The 18,624-nt window shown below is 36.5% G+C and overlaps 1 protein-coding gene across 4 annotated transcripts in view; it reads left to right on the forward strand.

The window, feature by feature from the left end:
* NEDD1 (NEDD1 gamma-tubulin ring complex targeting factor) overlaps nt 1-18,624 on the forward strand; it is a 47,407-nt gene that overhangs the window by 24,107 nt on the left and 4,676 nt on the right. For 3 of the 4 annotated variants that reach the window (XR_007456781.1, XM_049626116.1, XM_049626117.1), the window contains 8 exons: nt 1,017-1,246; nt 2,639-2,840; nt 3,222-3,417; nt 7,982-8,110; nt 10,923-10,967; nt 11,866-12,068; nt 13,000-13,153; nt 14,061-14,217. Coding sequence is in view for 3 of the 4 variants with exons in the window: in XM_049626116.1 (XP_049482073.1) it covers nt 1,017-1,246; nt 2,639-2,840; nt 3,222-3,417; nt 7,982-8,110; nt 10,923-10,967; nt 11,866-12,068; nt 13,000-13,153; nt 14,061-14,217 (1,316 nt within the window). In the remaining variant the exon portion in view is untranslated. The remainder of the gene's footprint in view (nt 1-1,016; nt 1,247-2,638; nt 2,841-3,221; nt 3,418-7,981; nt 8,111-10,922; nt 10,968-11,865; nt 12,069-12,999; nt 13,154-14,060; nt 14,218-18,624) is intronic. The other variant, XM_049626118.1, reaches the window with a different exon arrangement.

The raw sequence follows: 18,624 nt of genomic DNA on the forward strand, positions 1-18,624 counted from the left end.
CACACACACACACACACACACACACACATACATACATACATATATATGGCTACTATCTCCTACTAGTGACTGCTTTATTGCTTTATTCAGTACTGTAACTTAACTCTTTGAAGATGTCTTAGAGCCAGTTTCCCACTCTGTGGATTCTACTTTTAATTTCTGTGTTTATATTGCTGGTTCTGTGTAGTGAAAAATTAGTTTAAATGTAAAATATTTAATCCTCTGCTCAGTGAATGATAATATCAATACAAGTTTGAAAGCAACATTTTAGTAAAAGTGGATAAAATTCATCCAGTTTTAATTCAAGACCTGTTTACTCATACTGAATCTTTGTTTATTCTGGTCCAACAGAAACTAGAAAGAGAGTATGTCTCCACTGCCCCCAGGGAGGAGTGTTTAGAGAAAGGCCAGTATTGCCCTCAGGCTGATGCCTTTGAAAGAATGGGTATTGTCCATTCCTAGTCTATAGTGTTGTCAATTATTTCTTTGTGATTTAGTTAATTTTTTATTATGCTTCAGGTGTTAAATTGCCAGTACATCAGATGCTCAGATTCAAACAAATATATCCAAATATCTAAAATACATATAGAAAATAAATTTGAAATATTGCTCATTCTCTGCCAGTGTTCTCTTACACTTGTTCGTGTTTTGGCTGTGATTGGCTACTACTGAGCCTTTTATTTATGGTAGATGTTCCTAATCCTGATGAATTAATGTAGTAATCTCAACATCTTGTATTTTTCCTCCGCAAAAGGGGAGATTGAGGTAGCTCTATTCCAAGATAATAAAATCATGACAGATTTAATTACTAGAATATTGGTATGTATTGGGGTCATCTTATAACCCACTAAATGATTTTATGGTTGTCATAATTAAAACCTGTTACTGTATAAACCAGAGAGGTCCTAAATCCCCTGTGAATAGTGTGGTTGATGGTTGGCCATTATTTATATAGTTTATATAAAATGTTCTTATGAATGCTTACAGTTACATAAAATTTATTCCTATTTTCATAGTCTGTTCGGCACTTGAAGTACTCCTTGTTTAAGAAATCACTACTGGGCAGTGTTTCGGATAACGGAGTAGTAACTCTCTGGGATGTGAATAGCCAGAGTCCATACCATAACTTTGACAGTACACATAAAGCTCCAGCTTCTGGCATCTGTTTTTCTCCTGTCAATGAATTGCTATTTGTGACTATAGGCTTGGATAAAAGAATCATTCTCTATGATACTTCAAGTAAGAAGTAAGTGTGACATGATCATTTCTTAATTTAGTAACAAATAACTATAATCTCATTAGCAGACATATTTGTGATTTGCATAGACCTCTGATTAATGTTTGGGACATCCAAAGTTTGTGTACTTGATATCTAAAAGATAAATTTTTCTCTTTTTTCTCGCATGCAGAAAAAAATAGATGAAATGTGGATGTTCTTTAGAGTACATCTGGATGATGAATGTTAAGAATAGCATGTTAATGATTGCACATCTTTATTTTAGCATAGTATTCTTTTTCAAAAATACAACTGAATATATTTTTTAAGGCAATATGATTAATTTGCTTTAAAATTCATTATCTACAGCAATGTTTCTAAACTGCTAACATTTTGGGCTGGATAATTCTTGGATGTGGGATGCGGGGGCAGGGGGTGGGGTGGCTGTCCTGGGTATTGTAGAATATTCAGCAGCGTCCCTGGCCTCTACCCACTAGATGCTAGTAGTATTCCCCAAATTAGCAAGAGTAGCAAAATTGCCCTTAGTTGAGAACCACTGATCTAGAGCTAAAGGGTATGTAATCTTTTAAGTATCTGGGTCCGTTGTGCCTTCTTTCTTACAGTTATAGCTGTGCTTTGTTAGCTGTTAAAAAAAAAAATGGTTATAAGAGTGCTACAGGTGTATTCAAAACACCTAACCATATCTAAAGATTGTGTGGAAGAAAATGGTAATGTTACTACTAGGGAAGGACCCACTATCAGCCCTTGTTAAAAGTTTACTTGTTTCACTTTCTTCTTTTTTAAAAATTGTTCTGTTTTACTCTTTCTTGTTAACTAATTTGCTGAGAACCTTAAGAGTCAGTAAGCATTTCTCTCATACACCAGACACTGTGGCAAAAAGCTCAGCTTCAGCAGGTCAGTATCCATATTTCTGTATTGGCTTCATGAGGATCAAGCTACATGGATTGTTAGCTTTTTGGTCAAGAAATGCACAGCTGCTCCCCTGTGATGAAAGGTCATAGTCCTCTTGAGACTTGAGCAGGTCAATAAATGGAAGGGGGATACTTAGGGCCTCCTTAACCCTGAGACTAGAACCCTTGTTTGTGGAGTAACACCAGGAAGTCTGTCATGTTCACTGTCAAAGTAGTAATTACTCAAAGGAATACATATTGCTTCTGAAGATGTAGAACTTAACCTGTTGGAAGTGAATAGAAAAATACGATGGTGTGTTCAGCAGTTCCTTTATCTGCCATTGTATTAGAAATGTCTCTAAGTCTAATTCTGAATTTCTGCTTTATGCAAATATTTGGAATGTGTATTCTAAGTAACTTTGGTTTTGGTCGATAGCTGTCTAACGTCACATATGCTTGTATACCTGTATATACTCACATACCTACATAGACTTTGTTCCCCTTTCCAAAGGCTAGTGAAAACGCTAGTGGCCGATACCCCTCTAACTGCAGTAGATTTCATGCCTGATGGAGCCACTTTGGCTATTGGATCTTCCCGTGGGAAAATATATCAATATGATTTAAGGATGTTGAAATCACCAGTTAAAACCATCACTGCTCACAAGACTTCTGTGCGATGTATAGCATTTCAGTACTCCACTGCTCTTTCTAAGGTAAGGTATTTTCTTTCTTTTGATTGTTTTTGATTTTACTAAATAAGTGTAGCTCAGAATATGGAAGTCATATTTTGTCCATTAAACACATTGTAGTTTTGCTTTATGATCATTCTTGTATGAAAGCATTTTAAATAGTTTTGATACAGAGTTATTTGATACTTGGTTTTAAACTATTTTTTTGTACTTAATTCTCGTATTTCTTCAAAAATATTTTAAAAGGCTTTTTGGTTCAGAGGGAAACTCTCAGATTCATCAGCAGGCTTAAGATTTGTAAGGGAAAATATATGTATTTTTATCCTAACAAGGAATTGATAAAATATTAATGTATACTATGGAGCATTAGAAACCTGAGCTTTTAAATATTCCATTACATTTCAGTCAAGTTTAAATAAAGGCTGTTCAAATAAGCCCACAGCTGTGAACAAACGAGCCATTAATGTGAGCACTACCAGTGGAGGAGTTCAGAATTCTGGACTCGGCCGAGAAGCAGCCACCTCTTCCACTGGCACAGCTCTCCCACAGCCCATGACAACAGCTGGGGGAAAAGGAGCAGTTGCTGTTCAAGACAAAGCAGGTAAATGCTGCTTACGCGTTTATGGTATTTGGAGTTTCCACCCGGCACCCCACCCCAATATGTATTATTAGCACTTTCTTCAAGAGCCTAGAACTCAAATTCACTTGTGTATTTAAGTAAAATTATTAGTAGATGGTAAAAATGGAAGAAGTGACCATTTTAACTTGAGCTATAAATTTTTTAAAAATTAATGAAAGGTACTTAATCTATTTAGCTAAACTTTTTTTTTTTTAATGTTTATTTATTTTTGACAGAGAAGCAGAGCACAAGTGGGGGAGGGGCAGAGAGAGAGAGGGAGGCACAGAATCCAAAGCAGGCTCCAGGCTCAGAGCTGTCAGCTCAGGGCCCGACGCGGGCCTCAAACCCAGGAACTATGAGATCATGACCTAAACCAAAGTCAGACGCTCAACCGACCGAGCCATCCAGGTGCCCCTAGCTGAACTTTTGTTGTAAGAAATATTATCTTACAAATAGAATAATACCAATTTAGAAATTATCCTTAATACCACTCCAGACTGGATGTCTTGTGTCTACAAATTAATCAATAGAGGATATGATTCTTTGATGTTGTCACTTTGATTTGATCTCTGAGTTACAAAAAAAGCTATTAGTGGCTTCTTTTATTTCATATTTCATAACAAAGTAAGTCAGGTGATGAAGTGAATTTATTTAAGTGCTGAACAGTGCCTGGTACCTATTAAGCAGTATATTAGTAGTTTGTTAAACAAAAATAAACAAAAATGTTGTCATTTTTAAATAATTTCTTCTACTCCAATAATCATATTGATAGAATGGTTCTTAAAAAATTCATTTAGACTTTGTGAAGGTGTAATATGATGATAAGCTTCCCTGTTTACTATAGAGAATATTCTTTTTCTCTCAATTCCTGAAAATGTTTTTTTTTTTTTTTTTATTTTAAGTTATGCTATACTATCACCTTACAACATATTTTTTAAAAGCTTGCATGGTATATATACTACTCTGTTTCCAAACTAGTCTCATTAGAAATGGATGTATCCATGTCTTTGTAAGGTTTCAGGACAAATACTTAACTTGGACACAAGTATTGGTTGGTACCTTCTCAGCATGAGTTTATGATTTTCAAGTAGAAGCAAAACTTTGTTAGCCTTGATAGTATGGAATAGCTTTTTTAAAAAAATAGTATATATATTCATTATAAATTTTCTGTTAATATCTACATCATCCTTACATAAAAGTCATTACATATTATATAAAAAAATAATTAGTTCTTATTTAAGAACTCCTGGAAACAAATATTATTGCTGTATACTTAGAAGAAGAAATTAAGTTTGAAATATAACTTTGAGTAATGTTTGCCAAGATGTTGAATTAACTATATTATGAAAATTGTCACTATTTTCAAAGATAATTTTATTATTACTGATTTTATTCATATTTCCAAAATTAAATAAAATAAAGTTTCTCTCATTTACTCTGCGCTTTATGAAATCTCACTGTTTTCATTTAGTTTTTAATAAGGAAACTCATGTAACGATGACAGCATTAATTAGGAAATGCAAGACTTGGGTCTGCAGGGTCACTGATTAATGATAACTCTTGGCTGATTAGCAAAGTTTCTGACAAAATGAATGTTTGCCCTGTACCCACAAAGAGTTAGAAACTTTTATTTATTAATTTTATTTTGAAATAATTACAAACTTATAGAAAATTTTCAAAAATAGTATAAAGAACTCCTGAGCTCTAGTATACTCTTCAGCAGATTCACTGTTTTATAAATTTTACCACATTTGCTTCATCGTTTGCTCTCTCTTACATACACATACATGTACGTTTCCCTGCTCTGAAACAGAGTTTGTTAGACATAAGTCTTGGGTCTGTGACTTCCTACTAGGATGACTTTAGGCAGTTTTTTAACCACTTTGAGTCTTATTTTTTCTTCCATAGATAATATTTAACTTTTAGCGATATTATGAAAACCAGAGAAAATATATCAGTAGGCACACAATAGGCTCTCAGTAAATTATGGTTTTACTAATACTGTCATCACAGTTTTCATCATTACTATTACTATTATTTTAAACTCCCTAAAATGAGTCTGAGATTTGAAAAAGTTCATGTTGCTCTACTAAAGGCGCCAACCAGTGCATTCCCACCAACAGTGCAAGAGGGTTCCCCTTTCTCCACATCTTCACCAATACCAGTTGTTTCTTGTGTTGTTGATTTTAGCCATTCTGACCGGTGTGAGGTGATGTCTCATTGTAGTTTTGATTCATCTTTCTCTGATGATCAGTGATGTTGAGCATCTTTTCATGTGTCTGTTGGTCATCTGCATGTCTTCTTTGGAGAAATGTCTATTCATGTCTTCCACCCATTCTTAATTGGATTATTTGTTTTTTGAGTGTCGAGTTTTAGAAGTTCTTTACAGATTTTGGATACTAACCCTTTATCAGATATGTCATTTGCAGATATCTTCTCCCATTCCGTAGGTTGCCTTTTAGTATTGTTGATTGTTTCCTTTGCTGTGCAGAAGATTTTGATTTTGATGAAGCCCCAGTAGTTTACTTTTGCTCTTGTTTCCTCAGGTGGCATATCTAGAAGGAAGTTGCTGTGAGTCATGTCAAAGAGGTTACTGCCTATGTTCTTCTCTGAGATTTTAATGGTTTCATGTCTCACATTTAGGTCTTTGATCCATTTTGAGTTAAGTGTATGGTGTAAGAAAGTGGTCCACTTTCATTCTTCCACATGTTACTGTCCAGTTTTCCCAACATCATTTGTTGAAGATACTGTCTTTTTCCCACTAGATTTTCTTTCCTGTTTTGTTGAAGATTAATTGACCATATAGTTCCTTTGTGGGATTTCTATTCTGTTCCATTGATCTGTGTATCTATTTTTGTGCCACTACCATACTGTTTTGATCACTACAGCCTTGTAGTAGAACTTGAAGTCTGGAATTGTGTTGCTTCCAGCTTTGCTTTTTCTTAACTCTAGAGAACAAACTGTTACCAGAGGGGAGGTGGGTCGGGGATAGGTGAAATAGGTGATGAGGATTAAGGAGGGCACTTGTGATGAGCACTGGGTCTTGTATGGAAGTGTTGACTCATTATATTGTACACCTGAAACTAATATTATACTGTATGTTAACCAACTGTAATTTAAATAAAAACTTATAAAAAATAAAGAACCTCGGGTCGCCTGGGTGGCTCGGTTGGTTGAGTGTCCGACTTCGACTCAGGTCATGATCTCACGGTCCATGGGTTCGAGCCCCGCGTCAAGCTCTGTGCTGACAGCTCAGAGCCTGGAGCACCTCTCTCTCTGCCCCCTCCCCTGCTCATGCTCTGTCTCTCTCTGTCTCAAAAATAAATAAAAACATTTAAAAAAATTAAAAAAGAATAAAGAACCTCTGCAGATTTATTGCTAGTGCTCACTTTCAGTAGGAAACAGCCATTTAAGAAGTAAAAACATAAGGCTTTAGCACTACTTCCAAATGATACTAAACTTCTGTTTCCTAAAGTTCCAGAGGCTAGAGTTATGCATTCGTAATGTTTAACGACCTAGAAGAAGAAGAGAAAATTTCTTCTTTATAACAATTCAACTCTTGGTGTAAACACTTCAATGATAGTGATGTATAAATGTTCAGTAATATTTTAACTTTCTATCAGGTACTATTATAAAAGTTTATTTCATTTGCGAGACTTGGACATTTTTGGATATGCTGGCTGTTCTTTGTTTTTATCTTAGCTTTTCAGGATCTTGGGACCAAGATAGCAAATAAAACACTACTTAAATGATAGTGTAATACAGTAACATGCTACCAATTAAAATACCAGATTTTCATCACAGGTCTCGAATTTCTAGAACTTAGTCCTCAACCCAGAAATGAGCAAGAAGCTACTGAGCTCACAGAGTTCCTCTTCCAAAGTCCCTGCCCTAATCCCTTGCATTATATACTGGCAGGGAAAACAAAACCGTGTGGCTCTTTATTATTGTCTGCTATGCTATTCTTTATGAGTTTAGTATTCTGGTTTCCTTCCTTCTAGTAAACTATCCAGAGGCTAGTGAAGTCATTTGAGGTCGATAATACCAAGAGCATGTTAAGCTTCCACTGTTAGTGAAGGAAAAGACAGAAGAGGGCAAAAAGAGATCCATTTACTGTTGGGGAAAGGAGCTAACATTAGTTGAATCTGCTCTGTGTCAGGCATCATGCTAAATGCTTTACAGACTTCTTTAATCATTTATAGATGATCATAAAAGTGAGTCTGTTCTAGTAGAAGTTCGTTGTGTTCAGTATACTCTGTTTAAGAGGGTAGCAAAGTATATAAATTATTTTAGAAAAATTTCATCAAAAAGGCTAAAATAAGATGGTATTATATAAATGAATAGATTATTTGCTTTTGAGGAGCCCTTCATTACATGAAAATCATGGTTAACTGAGCTGTTGTTATATTATTTTGTTTTCCTGATGCTCATAGTTGTAATATTACCAGTGATATGGTAATGCATTAATTTTTAGAACTGAGCTTCTGATGATAAATTTTTTTTTGGCTGTAGTAACATTTATTTTTATATCTAATTTTCCTATAAGGTTTGCCTCGAAGCATAAACACTGATATTATATCTAAGGAAACGGACAGTGGGAAAAATCAGGATTTCTTCAGCTTTGATGATACTGGAAAAAGTAGTTTAGGTGACATGTTTTCACCGATCAGAGATGGTAAGTCTTTTCAGATCAGAGGATCATGTTCTCTTGCTGGCAGTCATTACATTTTTAGTCTCGCTAAAAGATGTGGGTAATAGCTTCAGTCTGTTTCTGTTCATGACAGTTGCTAATTTTCTCAGTCCCTGGGGTGGTATCTTTTCCTTTGCCCTGATATTTCAGATGTTACCATTCTAAAGTATACGCTTGTCATTGTCACATGGGAACTATGCAAATAGCTATCAAGTTAGCATTTTAATTTCCACAGAAGTGTCTTAAAGGAAATTTTGCCTCCATAGGCAGTTTTTTAGTTTCTAATAAATCTTAAAATCTTAGATATTTTGATAGGCAAAAAATACCTTTTCACCTAAAAAAATTGTTTTTTATTATTAGTATCTAATTGTTATTTATTCATTGTTTTCATGAAGAAATATGGCTAGGTGATAGATTGCCTCATCTTTTACACTATGTGTGAAAGTACTACACACACACACACACACACACACACACAGTCTCTCTCTCTATTTCCTTCCCTCCCTCCCTCCTCTCCCCATTGCTAGGAGATGTTGCCATTAAAAAGAAAATAAAAACACAAAAAACTTGTCATTTTGATATATAGAAACATATATCATTGTTGTTCATACTGTATGAACCGGGCACATTATTTGGATGTGTTTTTTTGGTACTGATGTTCTTACTGTTTTCATTAATGGGATAGTCTCACTGCTAACAGCAGTATTATCAACAATATGGGTAAATTTCTAGAGCATAATTTGGCATGCTTAAATATCCATACCCTTTGGCCCGTTAATTCTATTTCTATAAATTTACCTAATAACATATTCACAGTATCCTACAAAGATTTGTATGTTTACTGTTTATGATATTGAAACTCTGGAGCAAACCTAAATGTCAGCAGTAGCAGTATGTTTAAATTGTTACATCCACTCTTGATCTTATAGAGTTTCATTTTTTCTTTAAAATTATCTACTTTCCAAATTTTCTACAGTTAATTTCATAATTAGAATAAGTAGGAGTGCCTGGGTGGCTCAGTTGGTTAAATGTCCAACTTCAGCTTAGTTTGTGATCTCAGGCTCGTGACTTTGAGCCCCGTCTTGGGCTCTGTGCTGACAGCTTAGAGCCTGGAGCCTGCTTCCGATTCTGTGTCTCCCTTTCTCCCCGCTTCTCTCTCTCTCTCTCTCTCTCTCTCTCTCTCTCTCTCTCTCTCTCTCAAGAATAAATAAACATTAAAAAAATAAATATCTTAAAAAAAATAAAGTACATGTGTGATGGCACAGAATTACTTAGTGCTTTATGCCTTACCATGCCCTGAAAATGACTATTTGCCAGGTCAGATTTCCCTGTCTTCCACCTAATGAAAGAGAAAGGATTCCTTTCTTTCAGGATGAAGAGAGGTCAGACTACATAGTTAAAGAATAAAGACAGGAAAGATGTGGACAAAGGAGAGTAGAATGGCATGGGCTGGAGTTGAGAAAGGTTTTGGAGGTTAGTAACCATCTGGGGAGCTTTGGCTTATGAGAACCCCTGGGGTAACTTTTGAATTGAAGAATGTAGGAAGGGGCTTTTTGAAAGTGTTTGAGTCATAAATGAAATTCTCTTTAATGGTTTTTAAGAGAAATGAATAAAGGATAGAAATTCTTCTTTACTTTTTAAAAATATGATTAGAATTTGAGCCTTATGCCCTTCATTTATTAGACTTTCATATCATTAATAAGAAAAAAACATGGATAATAAATATACTACTGATTTTCATTGTCAAGAGACTTGTTTTTTGATCTCAAGAATTCAACTCTGCTTAGGAAAAAGGCTTAATCTGTTTGCCTTAATGTCTTCATCTTTTGAGTAAGAATATTTCTGCTTTTGTTAAGGGAAAACTAATAATTTCTTAAAGTATATGTGTAAAATAAAGAAGGGGTAGTGCATGGGTGGCTCAGTTGGGTAAGCATCTGACTCTTGATCTCAGGGTTCTGAGTGTTCAGGCCCTGTACTGGGTGTGAAGGCTGTGTAAAATAATAAAAATAAATAAATAAAATAAAGTGTGTGTTTGTTGTACAATTAGTAGGTATATATACACACATGCAGATGGATGGATGGATGATAGTCCTATTACTGTGATAATCATATATGATAATTTATTGGCCATTTGAATTTTTGGTGAATTTTTTATGACTTTTGCCCATTTTTCTATTAATTAGCTAAAATGGAGTTGAACAACTTTTGGATATTAATTGGTAAATGAATAGTATTACAGTATTGGAATTTTCTTATACATATTCTTCCATTAAAACATTAATGGAAACTTATGTTTTTTTATATCATTGTATTGCAAAATAGTTTCACATTGTTTCAGTTGACCCTCAAAACAATTTTGTGAGGTGGTCCAGACATTATCTTCATTATGTAGTTGCAGAAACTAAAGCTAATCGTATAAAAAGCTTGTCTAAGGTCATAGAGCTATTGAGTGGTATAGGCAGAACTGGATTATAGATTTCTGGAGCCTACTGCAATGCGTTTCTCATACACCTTGCTGTCTCATTAAACGACCCTATACTGTAGAATTACTTTTCATACTTGCTGCTCTGCATGAAGGTAGAAGAGTGAAAAGGGAAGTTTATATGAGTCCCAACTGTAACTTTTCCTTTTTGAAATCGAACTCTTTGGAGAATAAATAGGAATCTTAATTTGCTATGGCTTCTTTTTCAACTTTTCCTTTTTGAAATCGAACTCTTTGGAGAATAAATAGGAATCTTAATTTGCTATGGCTTCTTTTTCACGATTTAAAAAATTTGATTTTCTAATTTTATTATAGATGCTGTGGTTAACAAGGGAGGTGATGAGTCCATAGGCAAAGATGGTAAGAACTACTGAGAAGTATTTTTATGAAAATTAAAAATGGTATTGTGTTATCTATTGATGTGTAACAAATCACCCCAACACATTGAAGCTTAAAAGAATATTTATCACCTCATAATTGTGGGTTAAAAATCTGAGCATGGCTTAGTTTAATCAGGAAATCAACAGGGCTGCAGTCATCTCCAGGGTTGACTGGGCACGGATCTACTTGCATGATCATTCATGTGCCTACTAGCGGAATATACCAGTCCTTCCCATGTGGGCCTCTTACAGGGCACCTGACAACATGGCAGCCGGCTTCCCTCAGAGCCGGTGAGCAAGACAGTGAGAGAGGGCCCTCAAAATGAAAGCTGCGGCGTGTTTGTAACCTAATCTTGGAAGTGACACCCCACCATTCTGGCTGTATTCTCTTCTTCGGAAGCAAGTTTCTAGGCTCAGCCCACATTCAAAGGGAGGGAATTACTCGAGGGCATGGATCCATGCCAGAAGGCAGGGATCATTCAGAGCCATCTTAGAGGCTGCCTATCAAGATATGCTGCAGATATATGCTAAATTAACAATTTTCAGTTATCAAAAACTAATAATATTGACTAAAACATTAATTGGGCTTTGTGATTTTCAAAGTATTTTTACGTATAATATTTCTTTTTTAAGCCTTACTACTCAGACAGATGGATGTCAGCATCACATTTACTGATCAGGAAACAAGAGTTTTACAGTTTTGCCCAAGATTTTGTGTATCTCATATAAGGGCTAGAGCTGACAAATGAACCTGTCTTCTGAATCCAAATCGCATGTCTTTCTACCATATTAACCTGTCTGTCGTATTAAGTGCTTTTCTTAAATATTCAAGATTGGAGAAAATCATATGTAAATAGCTTTTTTCTCCTGTTTTTCAGGCCTTGACTTTCTACCACAATTGAACTCAGTCTTTCCTCCAAGAAAAAACCCAGGAACGTCAAGCACTTCAGTATTGCATTCTAGTCCTCTTAGCGTTTTTATGGGATCTCCAGGGAAAGAAGAAAATGAAAATCATGATCTGACAGCTGAATCTAAGAAAATATATCTGGGAAAACAGGAACCTAAGGACTCCTTCAAACAGGTATCTGCCTGAAAACGATACTGAACTCGCTGTGTGGATTTGTCAGTAGCATAAGGAAGCTCATCACTAGACAGGAAGCGGGCAGCTGCCAGGGATGTGTCCTGATTACTAACAGTGCTGTACATCTACCAGCTAGAAAAATATTCTTGAATCTTGATGTCATGTGTTAAAAACTAAAGGATACTTTTGAAATCTGTCTTTGAAAACTTTGGAGGTAAAAGCAGATGTAAACTTAAATTGTTTTTTTCTAAGACAAAATACATGACTGTCTAAGAATAGTTTATACCTGAGTTTTTTAGAATTTATTTCCATTGCTGCAGAAAGCACCAATTGGTAGTCAAGTCATTTACCCTAAGTCTTAGAGCAAAGGGGTGGAGCTAAGAATATAATAGATCCTTATTATCTTCTGCTCTGATACAGTATCCAAAATAGAAGTTAATTTGCTACATAAGGGCTTAAAATGATCAAATGTTACCAGAAAGGCTGAGTCTGTTCTATAGTATGTCTGTTTATTTTCATATTGATTTTTTTAGGATGATACTGGAAAGATATTGAAGAAGTACAAAAATGTTTTTTGACTTCTCAAATATTTCTGACTAGTTACCATGGGAGAGTCTGGTTGTTTTTTGTTTGTTTGTTTGTTTGTTTGTTTGTTTTTTGCCTGTGATTACCATTTTAAAGATACTCAACAGCAGATGGTTAGTAAGTGAGCTCTTCCCCATCATGTTCTCATTGAAATTGTTTTTGATTCATGGACAGGATTTATTTTGCCACTAGTTGTAGCAATTTTTTTTTTCTCCTTCTATATCCCTCTTATTTTTCATTTTCCTGACCCTACCTACTAGAAAAAAAGATAAGAAGGTATAAATTATATGTATAATAAGGGTAAAACCAAAATTTACATATGAATTTTTTTATTTTCAATGTGAAGTTTGCAAAGTTGATCCCTGGTGCTGAGACTGGAAATCTGAATACCTCTCCACCATCTAACCAAACAAGAAGTCCTGAGAAATTTGAAAAGCCAGAGAAAGAAATCGAAGCCCAGTTAATATATGAACCCCCGGTCAATGGATCCTCAACTCCAAGTAAGTACATAAAACTCTCTGATGTTTGAAAGTGTTAGGTTGAAAACTCCCTCTAGTTAACTTGAAAAGGATAAATAAATAGAGTGATCATAGGGTAAGAAAGGTAAAGGAGTTTAAAATTTACAACACTTTTCTACTGTGACTCTTACTAGAGGACAGTGACATGCATATGAATGGTTAAACTCAACAACCTGATTCGATACTCCTTTGGTCTGAATTTTATTTTCAATCTAATATGTAAGGGTCTTGATCTAATATGGTACAAATAGGAATATAACGTAGGACCCTTTGGAAATGAGTCATTAACTACCTGGAATTGTCTTTTTGTCCCCTTCCGTACTAAAGCCGTATTCCATATTAATGTAGGGTTCATGCCATAGATCCTAAAAACTTGATCACATTTAATGGAGTATTTGTTTCATTTATAAGAGTTATCTATAGAAAACAACTCTTTGTATGGAAGAAACTCTTATTTAGATATATTTCACTTTAAGGTTTCTGTGGACGTATTAGTGTAAACTCTGGGGCTTTGCTTGTAGCAGTACTTTACTTCTGTATTCCCTCTGTTTATGTTTAATAGTCTTGGTTTATCTAGTTTGTGGTGCAACATGTCACATTCATCTTTTGTAAGAGGAAATGGTTCCGAGATTCTTCAAGATTAATCCCTCTGTCATATGTTATTATATTAGACAGTTGGCAGTTCATATAGATAGATAAATGGGTATTAGAAATAATGTCCTAGAAAGTTTCTAAGATTTGTATTCCAGACAGTGAGTTTTTCTAAATGTCACAGGAATGCTGTTCTTTACCTGTTTTTCTAGTCTTCTCGTGCCAAATCTTATTTACAAATGTTTGATATCTCTTAGTTTAAGCTGACTATTAATATTTTCTCCATTTTTTATTTTAGATCCAAAGATAGCATCCTCTGTCACTGCTGGAGTTGCCAGTTCACTATCAGAAAAAATAGCTGATACCATTGGAAATAATCGGCCAAATGCACCATTGACATCCGTTCAAATCCGGTTTATTCAGAATATGATACAGGAGACATTGGATGACTTCAGGTAAGAAGTCACTATAAGAATGTGTTCTACAATGTTACTTCCTTTTACCTATCATCACAATATATATCAGAAACTATTTTCAATTTTCAGGTAGTAATTGAGAAGTTTCTCTTTCTATCTAGACATTAACTGGCTGTTTTTATTGGGTATAAAACCAAAACTATAAGTAATTTTGGTGGTTGCTACTTTTGTCCAGGTTTTAGGGTCCATAAAACCATAGAAAACATGATGAGTTTTGTTGTCTTGCTGTACTGAATTTATTGACTGTCAGCCAGGAAAATGTATATTTACCTATGGCAATTATTAGATGACTTGGCAAGGCAGTGTAGCAGGCAAGCTGCCATCATGGATTTTTTTTATCATCAAAATGTGGACAGGGGCGCCGGGGTGACTCAGTTGGTTAAGCGTTAACTTCAGCTCTGGTCATGATCTCATGGTTCATGAGTTCGAGCCCTGTATTGGGCTCTCTGCTGTCAGCACAGAGCCCCCTTCAGATCCTCTGTCCCCCTCTCTCTCTGCCCCTCCCCTACTTGCACCCATGTGCTCGCTCTGTCTCTTTCTCTCAAAAAATAAACATTAAAAAGTGTGGACAGATTCTGGTAAGGTCAAATGATATTCTTACTTGCAGTATTTATAAATCACCTATTAAATATGCTATGTGTACTAATATAGTAGAGAAAGAATTTTTTAAAGGAATTCTGAATTTTTCGTTGTTTTTTTTTTTTTTAGGTTTATTTATGTTTGAGAGAGAGAGGGAGAGAAAGAGAGCGCATGCATAGGGGAGAGGTAGAGAGAGAGGGAGCAAGAGAATCTTAAGCAGGCTCTGCTCATAGATGGGGCTCGACCCCACAAACTGTGAGATCATTACCTGAGCCAAAATCAAGAGTCAGATGCTTGACTGACTGAGCCACCCCAGGCGCCCCCTGAATATTTTCAAACGGAATGCATCAGGATGTAAGAGTGAATTAAAAGTTTTTTTGCTTGGATCTATCATTGTCTTATCCTTTGAATTTTGAACACTATAAGAATGTGTTCTACAGTGTTACTTCCTTTTACCTATCATCACAATATATATCAGAAACTATTTTCAGTTATTAGAATCTTTTGTGTCCCCCCCCCCACCCCGCCCCCCGCCCCCCCGCTTAGGACCTATGTAGTTAGTATTCTAGCTCTGATTTGGAATATCTTGAGCAAAAATATTAGAGAAGGTATATAGTTTTTGTTGGTGCATGTTTCTTTTTAATGTTAAAAGGTTTTTGAAAAAAAATATTTTTAAATGGTAACACATACATTTTTAAAGGAAAATCATCATTTTTGACATTTACAACGTGCCTAGAATAGGTACTGGATACTAAGGGTACAAAAATGAATGATCTGCCCACAAAGGCCTTGTAGTTTAATGGGGTAGGTGCAATGTGTTGTGTTAAGTAATGTAAATTAATTCATTTGTGATTGATAAATAGGACAGTGATGACAATATGATGAGGAAATTTTGCTGGTTCATGTAAAGGCTACTAAAACCAAGTCCATGAACATAGCTGAAGGCAGCAAACCACCTATCAGTGCTGTCTCTTCCTATACTCTTTCTCTTAACCTGGTTTGGCTGTGTGCTCTGTGTTAGGAAGGACTTACTTTGTTATTATCCCCCAGCTTTGGGTATTTTATCCTTGCCTCCATGTTTGATGACCCCAATCCTTTCTCTTTTTTTCTTACCCTTTTATCAAGTGGCCATCACTTTTTTTTAAGGTAAAGTCTTTGATTATTCAATATTTAAACTATGCTGATATTTTTACTAGGGCTTAATTGTTTTTGTTACAAAGTTGCATAGATTTTGAGTAATCTGGGGGCTCCTGGGCGGCTCAGTCGGTTAAGCGTCTGACTTTGGCTCAGGTCATGATCTCGCGGTTTGTGTTTCAAGCCCCATGTCGGGCTCTGTGCTGACAGCTCAGAGCTTGGAGCCTGCCTTGGATTCTGTGACTCCCTCTCTCTGCCCCTCCCCTGCTCACTCACTCTCTCTCTCTCTCTCTCTCTCTCACTCTCAAAAATAAAGATTAAAAAAAATTAAGTTTTGAGTAATCTGCTCCAATCCGTTTTCCTTAAGTCCTGTTATTTTCTTTCTTCTTTCTTTTTCCTTTTTTTTTTGTTTTAGTTTTATTGTGGTAAGAACACTTGCAATGAGATCTGCCTTCTTAAGAAAGAGGCACCTGAGTATAGACGCACCTGAGTGGCTTATTCAGTTAAGCGTCTAACATCAGCTCAGATCATGATCTCACAGTTCATGAGTTTGAGCGCCATATCAGGCTCCATGCTGACAATGCAGAGCCTGCATAGGATTCTCTCTCCCTATCTCTGTCCCTCCCCATCTCTCTCTCTCTCTCTCTCTCTCTCTCTCTCTCTCTCTCTCTCTTTCTCTGTCTCTCAAAAATGAATAAAAACATTTTAACTGTGTAATACAGTATTGCTAACTATAGGCACAATGTTGTACGGCAGATCTCTTGAACTTACTCATTTTGTATAACTGACCTTTTATATTTGTGTTTGGAAACTTCCTGTTTCCCTTTCTTTCCAACCTCTGATGCCCACAATTCTGTTCTTTGCTTCCATGAATTTGACTGTTTTAGAGATCTCATATAAGTAGAATCATGCAGTATTTGTTCTCCTGTGTGTGTACACACACACAGGCTACTTTTTTAAAAATCGGGTCATCTTATTTCCAACACAACAATTTTAAAGAATATGAGGTTTTTCAGGAACATATATATGTGGCAGGACAGCAGAATTGTCTGGGTAAAGTGACTTGAATATAATGTGAGTAAAGCAGTGCTGGAAAGGGAGAAAGCTCTTATGCTGGGGCAGACTGAGCAAGACAGCACTGCCCTGCCTTCAGCTTTCAGCCCGCCTTGCATGCCTGCACCTGGAGAGTAGGGGTGAGTCGGGGCCTCTCTCAACTCTTCTGCCCCTCCGTCAACCAAGGCAGCCCTGGCTTGGGACTCAGGACCCAGAGTGGCTCAGAGGATTTCTATAAATATACTTGTTCTGACTTCAGGAAGTCTTGAGCAGCCGCACTTACGGTGGAGGGACAGGGGAGGCGAGGTGTGGAGGGGTTCTGTCAGCTGTTCTCCCTCAGCTTTGGAGGCTGGCTGCCTTCTCCGCGAGGGCCTAGAGTGCTTCAGAGGGCTCACTGGCCGCTGCCCTTAGTCTTCACAGACCTGTGCATCTCTGCCCCCCTGCTCTGCCCCTGCTTGTTTCCAGAAGCCCTCAGTGAAGGCCTGTGCATCGTTGGTGCATGAATGGGGACTTCCTTTTTGGCTAGGGCTCCTTGGGATTCTGAACTGCTGAGCCAGTCCTCACTTGCCTCCAGAAATCTATACAGATTTCAGCGTGCTCTCCTTACCCTGTCAACAGCTGCTGTCTCCCCACCACTGCTCTGTGGAGGATGAAAATAATTGTGGGTCTCTTGTTTTCTAGAGTTTGGTGCATTTAGAGTTCTTTGCACTCTCAAGTTGAATTTAAACATGTATATTTTATAGTTTATCTGGCTTGACCTCATCATCAGAGTTGGAGAGATTACATCCTAAGCAGATGTCTGTGGCTCTATTTTTATTGTCTTTTAAGAAGATTTAAATTTCTTCCAGCAAGAAGATCACTTTGTTCCATTTCTTGCTGGCTTTCAGGTTTCCTTGGGGCTAGTTTATTTCTGGTTTGACTGTATCCCTATAGTTTAGTCTGTGCCCTTCTGGGATGTCAGCTGAATGTCTGGAGTCTCACTTGGCTTTTTCACCTTGGTGGGTCCTGCACTTTAGCTTCCATTTCCCCAGCATCACAAGGTCACCAAAATCTTCTTCTGCTCTAGTTGCTACTTTGTGTTTGATTTCCTGCCATCTAACCCAGGACAGGCATAGCTTAGGAGTCAACAGGTGTCTCAAGGGGAGAGTGCAATTTTAGGTTTACTTTTCTGCAGGTACCCCTTTTCCAGGATCTGGTACCTTAAAGCCTTGGCAGTCCTGACTGTTCCCAACCTAGCACAGCCCTACCCAGTGAAACTCTCTCAAGCTCCAGGCCACTGCTTTCCCTTCAGCTTCTTTTCCCCACACGGGAGTATCAGTACATCCCCCACAGGGAAAGGCAGGGGGAAAGGTGGGGCTTACCTACTAGACTTCCCTCTTTTATAAGACCATGGCTTCTTTAATCCTAGCAATTTTCATGGTTCTCTGGTGTTTTCTGTTTGTTTTTAATACAGCTTTTGTCATAATTTGTAAGCCGAGAGAATTTTTAAAGTATAGTTGTAACAAAAAAAGTAAGGTACTTAGGAATAAATCTAACCAAAGATGGTAAAAATCTTTGTAGAAAAACATTTAAAATTTGATTAGAAAGCATTAATACTTAAATAAGTGGAAAGATATTATG

This window comes from Panthera uncia, chromosome B4 (assembly GCF_023721935.1).
Source record: "Panthera uncia isolate 11264 chromosome B4, Puncia_PCG_1.0, whole genome shotgun sequence".
Taxonomy (NCBI): domain Eukaryota; kingdom Metazoa; phylum Chordata; class Mammalia; order Carnivora; family Felidae; genus Panthera; species Panthera uncia.